The sequence below is a fragment of a genome, unplaced genomic scaffold, assembly GCF_019419815.1.
Source record: "Pyrus x bretschneideri cultivar Hongxiangsu unplaced genomic scaffold, Pyrus_bretschneideri_v1 Contig14, whole genome shotgun sequence".
Lineage (NCBI taxonomy): Eukaryota > Viridiplantae > Streptophyta > Magnoliopsida > Rosales > Rosaceae > Pyrus > Pyrus x bretschneideri.
In genome coordinates, this window is record NW_025999435.1 from 3,762,052 (window position 1) to 3,772,043 (window position 9,992).

Below are 9,992 nucleotides of genomic sequence, written 5' to 3' on the forward strand. Positions count from 1 at the left end.
TTTAAGAGCTATGTTTAACCCCTTCGGTTGGAGATGATATATGAATATGGTCTGATACGTACATTTAAAAATAGTTGTTTGCAGGGCTATAATCATAGACAAGGCTATGTATAGTCCTTTCGATTGGAAATGACTTAATATCTTCAAAAACTAGATTGGCACGAGGAATGACCATCAAAGAAAACCCAAATCCCAAGAGGATGGTTCTTGTGGAAACTGGAGTAACTACTATAAAACTCGTTTGGATGTGTTTTTAAAATGACTAAAAATGTTTTTGGTGAAAATATTTTTGAAACCAATCCTTGGTAAAAATGCAAGTAAATCCTGGAAAAGCACTTAAAGTGCTTCCTGGAAGAAGCACATAACTGGTGCTTCTTGCAGAAAGCAGTTTAAGTGCTGTTGGAACAAAAAAACATTATCTAAAAGCATTTTCAGTCATTTTAAAAGCACATCCAAACGAGCCAATAGTGGAACCTCATTCAACCACAAGTTTACGAGACAAACTACGAACACAGGCAAACACGGGCCTCTTCAGTTGGCAGGGCAGCGTACCATTGACACCGAACTTGAACTCCGATCGTTATCATCTAACGATTGTTTAGGGCAAACAAAACGAAGCTGCTATGTTTGTACACATGGAAAAAGTCAGCAGATTGAAAAGCCAATTCTAGACCACAGTGTTCCTTCAGCATTGGTTTAATTACTAAAACATGGAAGTCATTGTAGCATTGCATTAGTACAATACGCATGGAATCATTTCTGTTCAACGAACAAACGGAATAAAACAAAACTTTAGGGAATTGTAGAGAGTACAGAGGGCAACTTGTACCAAACCGGTGATTACAAAGAGAGCATACTACGACAAATCCCCCACTCAGGTTGCTTGCTAGTAAAGCATCCACACAGCACGTCAGTGTAATTGCCGGTTGAACTCAGTCCGCCGGTCATTCTTTGTTGCTGGAAGATTTTCCTTCCCTGACAGCTCTCCTCTTCTCTTCCCTGCAGAATTTTGAAAAAGGTTGAGTTAGTTCCGAATAAAAAATGATGGGAAAGAACTCTAGTTATCCATAGAAACTATGTTCCACGTGTTGGATGTTAACCATATGTATCTGAGCCTTCATTAGTCTTAATTCACAAGCTTAGTGTGTTTTGAATTAGATGACAAAATACAATCACTTGTAAGGATGACAAGCTAATGGTCATACATGGTGATTAGCGCATTTTACCTGGCTTTTGATATTTCCTCTCTAGGAGGGTGCTTCAGTTTCGGGTATTTCTTTTTCTGTTCTTGTTTTTGTTCCAAGGGGGTTTTCCCATTCAGATGAGAGAAAAAGGCAGGGAAATTCATATCCTTCGACCTTAACCCAGCGCCCTTCCTCCTTTTCACAGTGACAGGGGATTCCTTCTTTTGGTTGGTAGTGCCTGGAGATTTTAGTTTCCCATTTTCACTAACCTCTTCTTCCAAAACCTTGTTTTCAATTTTAGTATCATCCTCTGTCAACATCTGTTTGTCATCTTCCTCAGCATTCTCTTCTTCAGTCATGTTTTGGGCTTTCTCCACTGTTTCACCGAGTTCAGACTTTTCCGCCGATGGCTTCAAATTGCTCATCTTTTGCAGCTGCAAGCATTGAGTAATCAAAGAACTAGTTATGGTCGCAATTCAAAGAGATCCCTGACCCATGACGTCTAGTATTTAATCCTTTACTTTCACCCAAAGAAAGGGAAGACAAAAAAAAAAACACACGCACACACAATTTTACCTTCGCCACAAAAAAGCCATCCATATTGTGAACATGAGGGTAAAATCGCCTCGTGTTCTCTAATGATGGGTGAAACCGCTGTTCCCTGAACCGGACAAACCTGATAAAAAAGAAAGAATCATTAGTATAGAAATGTAAAACTCTTTGCATCATCAACCGAGCCACACAAAAGGAGAATTATCTTTACCCTTTAACCCCAAAGCTAAGTCCACATGGGACAAGTTTAACATTTCTCTTTTTGAGTGCATAGTCAATTACTGCTTCATTCTGCAAGACATGTTAAATAAATATTAAGGAACAAGTAAAACTAGAAAGACAACTTAGGGTGCAATAAACAAACCTCAGCAACCAAAATGGAGCATGTGGAGTAAACAATGTATCCCCCGGATTTTGAATTTGCATCCACCATGTCAATTGCGGCAAGTATCAATTGCTACAGAAAAAACAATACAAAATTTAAAGGCGATCTAAATGATGAATGAATATAGTAATTTAGAAGAAAACATCATTAATTGAAAAAGGAAAAAAGAAATATATAGGTCTGCCATTGATCTGACATGAAAAAAGGTCCACATTTTCTCATAAATATTTTGGGAAAGGGGAGTAAAAGTTGATTTTTCATTTTAATAGAAAAGGAGAGATTAGATTGTTAATTGCTTTTGTAAAGTAATAGACACGTATAATAACTGTTGACATTCTAGCAACTTCTTCGTCTAGAATCACTAGTCGGAGAACAATATACCTTCTGCAGGTGAGCACATTTATGAATTTCATCAGAGCTTTTAGAAGTTTTAACAGACTCATCTTTAGATATAACCTGCAACAAAAGACTTGTTACATTTCATACATCCACAAAGCCAAGTAAATGGTAGCACATTCACCCCAGTTGCTTACCCCTGTCCCACTGCAAGGAGCATCTAATAGAACTCTATCGACTGCGTTGACTCCCAGAACCTTAGGGAGCTGAAATAGAGGATTTAATTAACAGACGAAAAAGAAAAGATATAAAATTGGACAGAACATAATAAAACACAATAATCCTCAGAAATAGTCTTAAACAACAATACATGATAAAAAAAATTGAAACCAATCAAAACAAAACCATGCACTTGTAATCTAACCTCTTTGCCATCATAGTTACAAACTACTGTGTTTGTCACCCCCATGCGGTGCAAATTAGCAGTGAGTGACTTGAGCCTTGGCTCCTTCATTTCATTGGCAAAAATTATTCCTGAAACGAATTACATTGTAACAATGAAAAAACAAATGGAACAGATAGGTGGAGCTTCTACAGGTTCTCAAAAAAAAAAAAAAAAAGGACTGAAAAACGCATATGAGGCACCAACATCTTGATCGTAATGTTCTCACATCTTTTTGTTCTTTTTAAGATATCATTATACATTTGAAGTAAATGTAAGATGCTAGATCATGCATTTGTACACTTGAAAGGATTTGTGGAGGATTACAGACGCATGCACAAAATAAAAATTTTAACAGAGAATATTCTCACATAAGAATTAATTATCATAGATAATGTGATGAAATGAACCAAAGGGCGATATCTTGGCATGAAATGGTTCAAAAGATGCTAAAAAGCATGTCTACTGTTAACATGCAAAAGGCTTTTCACCACATGCAGACACATACACAACACCTCACAAGTTCAAATGCGAGCATGAGCACAGATATTTGGGATCAAGGTCCAAACTAACTTAACTAACCATGCTTTCACATTAACATACAAGTACATCAAAGTAAAAGAAAACACTGCCTTCCAAAAAAAGGGCAGGATAAATAGATAAGTAAAAGAATGAAACTGAAAATAATGAAAGACGATTGTCACAGTGTTGTGCGGGCTGAAAGTCAAAATCAAATCCAGGATATGAAAAATAATTACAACATGTTGAATAGAATGGATGCAGAGAATAGCTTAACACCATTCTGTTTACTAGTAGCATAACATGTCATTCATCAATTGCATCACTCCACATACCACTATTTTTCATTAGAGCGGCAATATAAGTTGTTTTACCACCAGGTGCAGCGCTGCAAAAGGACAAAAGGTGTTATCACAACAGAGAATACAACAGTGGTAGTAGTTGGAGTATAGTGTTCAAGACATAATTAAACCAATCTGTTCTTATTACATGACACTGACAGGGCATGCAAGCATGAAGATGATGCCAAGCACATAATTGCTTAGTAATCCAGAATCCTAAGGAAATTTAACACAAAACAGGAGCAGAATTTATTCTCTCTCTCTCAAGCACACCCTGCAAGAGCAAGGTTACATGACTTACATTCAGAGAAGATAACCCATAAAACAGACCAGGTTTCTTCTATTTATACTCGATGTTCTAGTAAAAAGTTTAATTTCATCTTAACCCTAAATTTTAAGCACATGGTTGAATTCAGTTTTCACTAATCAGACCCCCAATTACAGCAGGAAGAACTTCTAAAATGGAGCATAACATCTGTTAAGCAGACAGGTATATTAGGTGCGGCATACACATAGTAACCAAAGATATCTTCTTAAGGTATTGTGAAAGTTAAATTTAAGATTGATAAAATAATGATATATCACAAGTAGGAAAGTAGATAAGCAAAATAAAGTAAAAAAGAAAATTACTTACGCCATATCAACAATTCGTTCCTTCTCTTGAGGAGCAAGGGCCATGACAGGCAAAAAGGAGCTTGCACTTTGCAGCTGAGCAAACAAATTAACAGTAAGCAAATCACTTGAAGGATGACAATTGAAACGAGCACCACAATATAATGCTAAATCGTAAAGAATCTACCATGTAATAACCAGCCATATATTCAGGAGTGGCACCAATTGGAACTTGAAAATCATACACAACCAATCCAACCTGCAATCACAAGATGAACAGTCTCATTAATCTTGATAAGATATAGAAGTTGAAAAAGACAGCTCAGAAAAATACATAGATGAGATGGTCCTTACTTTCGACCACTCACTTAAGGGAGCTAGGTTTACTCCTCTGTTGATTAAAACATCTGCCAAATCCCTCCTTCGTGTCTAAGCACAATGAAAAACATCAATTTAAAAAATGCAAAATAGTGAGGGTAAACATAAAAACAAGTCACATTTCACAAAGTCCATATGTTATAATATTCTGTCACCTTTAGCGTATTAGTTCGGAGACACATTGGTCGAGGTTTTTCAAAAGCTTCTACGAGTTCCACGAGCTCAACAGCCGGAAACATCTAGATAACGGAATAACATGCTCATAAGTTTCCGAAACCAAACAAAGTAAGAAAAGATCATTGCAGAATTGATACAAAAAACAAGACAATGAGAAGATATATCAATCACCTCTACTAAAGCCCCAATTAAAAAGCTATTGTAGCCATAGTATGAAATTAAATCCCTCTTAAGCTGCTCAACATAATCCTTCCTTGGTGCCCCATCTTGCCTCAAAGCCTTGAAGTTTGAGAGTACTCGAACAACTAGATATAAATGTTAAGCTTAGATTTTATAAAATATTAATAATCAAGAATTTTTTATTTTTAAAAATACAGAAGCCTAAGACATGCTTACTCTCTTTTATCCTCCTCTGGAGATTTGGAAGATCAGGAGGCCGATGTGCCTCTTCTTCCAGTTCCTATTATCATTAAGTAAACAAGTTAAGTTAGGCATGAAATAGAATATATCAGCTGTTAAATTAACTAGTTAATTAATATTCCCATTGTTTGCAAAAACATAATCCGGTCCAACAATAAACCTCTTGGGTTGGTAATCTGAACTCATCGGATTCTTCCTTAATGTTCAGCTGCATTTCCTCTTCACCTTCTTTTTCTTCCTTTGTCCTATTCTCATCAATACGTCTTGATTTTTTCTCAATATCAGATTCATCTGAATCAGAACCTGAATCAGAACCCAAACCTGAACCTGAACCGTTCGCTGCAACAACATAACAACACAATGATATATGATATTCAACTATCAAAGAACTAAAAGCACAACAGACAATAAGCGAAGCATGAAAACAATAAAAAGCCGAATACCTTCATCATCACTTCCTTGGAGAGAAGCATCATCATCAGCAAGGGGATCATCACCGAAAAGACTGTCGGAATCTGAACCAGACCCTGCCTCATCTCCATCAAATTCTACATGTCGTTCCTCTACCTCGTGTTCATCCGAGCTTTCGTAATGGTCCGAAAGCTCAGGTTCCTTCGGGGTTTTAGGGGCGAAAGACCCTTTCTTTTGCCTCTTTTTGGGTGAAGCCTTGTTTGCTTTCGGACCCTTTCTCTTATTTTGGGCAGAGATGGCCATTAAAGCTGTGATGGAATGACAAAAATTCCAAAATTAGGGTTCTTAGCTTGATATTAACTGGAGGAAAAGTGATAAAGTAATCCATAAGAAATCAAACCACAGTTAACCACATAATTAGCAAACAGTGGCTCACTTCAGTCATTGAAGAGAGAGAGAGAGAGAGAGAGAGAGAGAGTTTGAAGAGGACCTACCGTTTTGCAGTGGGTGAAGGGGAGCTTTGGCAGCAGAGCTTCAATGGCGGGGGAGAGGAGGATTGACTGAACGAGGGAGGGAGGCAGCTCAAACAAAATTGACGAGAGGAGAGGGGAGGGTTTTAGGTCAGAATTAGGGTGAGGGGTTTATGCGTATGGTGGCTCATAGGCGTCAAACCCTGGCCGTAGCTTTGTTTCAACGGTCAGGATTGCATATAAAAACAATCCAACCCTCAGATCGCTCCACATCAACCTTGCGTCTCACGTGCGGTGATAACACTAGACGTGACGACTAATTGTAGCTAAAAACTCATTCCTTAAAAAAATATGGGTAAATTACATTTTACCCTTTTAGATTGGGGTAGATTTCAATTCTTTACAATATCTTTAAAACATTTCACTTTTATACCTCACCTACTATTTTATTTCAATATAGTACCTTCATTACATTTTTCATCCATTGATCCATTAAGAGCTGACATGGCTACCACATTTGTCCTGATGTGGCAACCAAATTTGTCCCATGTGGCAAAAAAATAATTTTTTTATTCATTTAAAATATTATAATAATTTACCCTATTTATTAAAATAAAATAAAAAAATTATAAAAAAAACCTATCTTTTTCCCAAGCCCTTCCTTTTCCCTAAACCCGAACACCCTATCCCCCCACCCCCACCTCCCCCGCAACCCCTAAACAACCCTCCCTCCCTTCTTTCTCCACGGTCGACGCCCCTGCAACCCCTTCATGCTATCACGAACTTTTTGGCAACCCATCTTCCCCGACCTTCATCCCCTCCCTCTCATCCCTTCAAGCTCTGTGACTCCTGCAAGATCTCCCCCTCCCGATTCATTCTCTGCCTGCCCTGCGACACCATGATCCACAAGCGCGTCTGGATGTGCGACACCACTTTCTGGTGACCCTACCACCTTTTGCCACCAACTCTTCCAAACCCTTGGCTTCCCTCCTGACTCGACCCGCCACCACGACAACCATCGCCTTCCTACAACACGACGACAGATCAATGCGCACACCTCACACGATTTCGAATTGAGTTCTCAATCTTCGTCTGTGTCATTGGTTTTACTTCAAGGAGGGGCTTGCGGTTGGGGAAAGTGACGGAGAAGGAGAAGTTGAGGTTTTGGTGGTGAAAGGAGGGGATGAAGGTTGGGGAGGTGAAGAGGGAGGAGAAGGAGAAGGTGGAGGTGGGGAGGGGGTTGTGGGGGTGGTGAAGATGGTAGAGGAGAGGGAGGTGGGTCAAGGGAAGTTGGGTTCTGGGTTGGGTTTTTTTTATTTTTTATTTATAAATAAGGTAAATTATTATAATATTTTAAATGAATTAAAAAAAAATTGCCACGTGGCACAATTTTGGCAGCCACGTCAGCTCTTAACAGATCAATTGATGGAAAATGTAACGGAAGTACTATATTGAAATAAAATAGTAGGTGAGGTATGAAAGTGAAATGTTTTGAAGATGTTGTAAGGAATTGAATTCGACCCAAAACCTGAGGGGGTAAAATGCAATTTACCCAAAAAATATATATACTACGATTTAGTAGTATTTCTCTTCACTTGAAAGTGAGAGGTTTTATGTTCGATTATCGCCAAATGCGAATTTGAACCATATTATTGCTAACAATTGTGAGGCTAAGCCCACCCCCTCCCCTTTAGTGTAGATAATATCGATTGTTAAAAAAAAAAAAATATATATATATATATATATAACCTATATTTTAAAAAGGGTTCTGATTATGAAAAGCAATATTAAAACGCTTTGTAATTTTTAACATGTGTGATATAACTATATATAATGATGGGGTGATGGTAGGGACAATGGTGGAGTTATAGTGGTGGTGTCAATAGTAGAGTGTGATGGTTAGAGTGAGGAGGTAGCAACGGTGGTTAGCAAAAGTGGTGGCAATTGTGGTAGTAGTTGTGGTGGTGACGGTGGCAGTGACAACAATAGGGGCATCGATGGTGATGGCAGCAATAATAGGGGTATGGAGATGGTGCGAATAGTCGGGGGTGGCTAAGGTTCTGTTTGGAATTGTTTTTCTTTCATCAAATAAAACAAGTCTATTTAGACAAAAATTTATGTATGTTATTTTTTAATTAGCACAAGATGTCATCGTAGTGTTATACCCATGGTATATAAGTCCTCTCATTTATTGTAATATCTGGTTGTATCAAAACAAGAAGGGAAAAAACATTTCAATACTAAAGATTGAATGGCTCAACATTCTTAATTTGTGTCCATTTTTGTAATATACATATATTGATTTTTGAACATTGTCAATAGACTAAGGGCTTGTTTGGAAGTGTATTTAAGATGATTAAACGTGTTTTTGGTGAAAGTGTTTTTGGGTTTCAAAAGCACTTGAGTGCTTCCTGCAAGAAGCGCATTTCAAGATTTACTTGCACTTTTACTAAGGATTGGTTCTAAAAACACTCTCATAAAAAAAACAATTTCACTCATTTTAAAAACATTTCTAAACAAGTGCTAAGTGTAGCTAGCTCTTGAGAGCTTTGACATTAAATGTGACATCCCACATCGCCCAGGGCAGTTTAAATGTGTATTCCCATCTCTACCTAGCACGAGGCCTTTTGGGAGCTCACTGGCTTCGGGTTCCATGGGAACTCCGAAGTTAAGCGAGTAGCGCGCGAGAGCATTCCCAGGATGGGTGACCCATCGGGAAGTTCTCGTGTGAGTTCCCAGAAACAAAACCGTGAGGGTGTGGTCGGGGCCCAAAGCGGACAATATCGTGCTACTGTGGTGGAGCGGGCCCGGGAAGTGGTGCGCCCCGGGCCGGGATGTGACATTAAACCTCCAGCAAATCATATTTGTTTGATTCATTGGATATTTTATACGATTTCTCCCTTGTTCCTTGAAAAGCTATTTACAACCTGTTATAAAATTTGTGATCAAAGAAATAAGTTAGGGTTCGTACAGTAATGTTTTATAAAACGACTTCGAAGAACTATTTTGTAAAACAAAAAGGACAGAATTTTGCATTTTTATGATTTGAAAATGCGTGCGTCTGGTAGTTTAATCTGAGAGCAGTTTTTGAAAATGAAAACATTTCCAACTGGTTTGTGTTTGATTGTAGTGTTTTTGTAATGCAACTAAGATGATAAAAAAAACAACAGTAAATTTGTGTTTAATAGCAACGTGTGGCCGTTTTATGATCTCGTTGAAGTCTTTGGTTTAACAATTTCCATAATATAATATTATGTAGGTTAACATTTGATTTGTATGGAATAAAATCATGTCAAATTTTGAACATAAAATTTAAATTTTGACAACTTATGTGATACTTTGATATCTTTTAAAGTTTTGTTCTCCAACTGATATGTCAAATTAAATTATTATTTTATAAAATAAATTATTAAACTAATTAAAATTTAATAAAGGACATTTAAAGTTTAATCATTAATTTGTTCACCTTTCTTGATTGAAAAGAAGAAAAAAGTAGGATAATTACGTCGGTCAACTCAACATTGATTATAATAAATGATTAAACTAATTAAAAATTAATAAAATATATTTAATAATTAGTAAAAAAACATTTGAAGTTGCTGTCAAATTTGACAACAACCTCTTTTGCTGTCAATCCATGTCATCGCAACATAAGATTTGACATTTCGGTTGGAGAATATTAGTGTAATTTCTTTTTACTGTTATAGCTGATGTGTATATTTTGGCATCTCTTTTGAAGATGCTATAAGGCTTCGTAAGATCTCG

The 9,992-nt window shown here is 37.3% G+C and overlaps 1 protein-coding gene across 1 annotated transcript; it reads right to left on the reverse strand.

Moving 5' to 3' along the window:
* Positions 1-653: 653 nt before the first annotated feature.
* Positions 654-6,413, reverse strand: LOC103929288 (26S rRNA (cytosine-C(5))-methyltransferase NOP2B). Its single transcript, XM_009338460.3, has 18 exons — positions 6,252-6,413; positions 5,790-6,065; positions 5,507-5,685; positions 5,323-5,386; positions 5,098-5,231; positions 4,905-4,988; positions 4,726-4,800; positions 4,559-4,630; positions 4,394-4,467; positions 3,754-3,806; positions 2,882-2,991; positions 2,655-2,723; positions 2,503-2,577; positions 2,101-2,193; positions 1,948-2,027; positions 1,761-1,860; positions 1,227-1,618; positions 654-999 (listed from the first exon to the last, which is right to left on the reverse strand). Exons 2-18 carry the CDS (start codon positions 6,058-6,060, stop codon positions 945-947), a joined length of 1,980 nt encoding a protein of 659 aa, XP_009336735.2. The 5' UTR covers positions 6,061-6,065; positions 6,252-6,413; the 3' UTR covers positions 654-944.
* Positions 6,414-9,992: the final 3,579 nt, after the last annotated feature.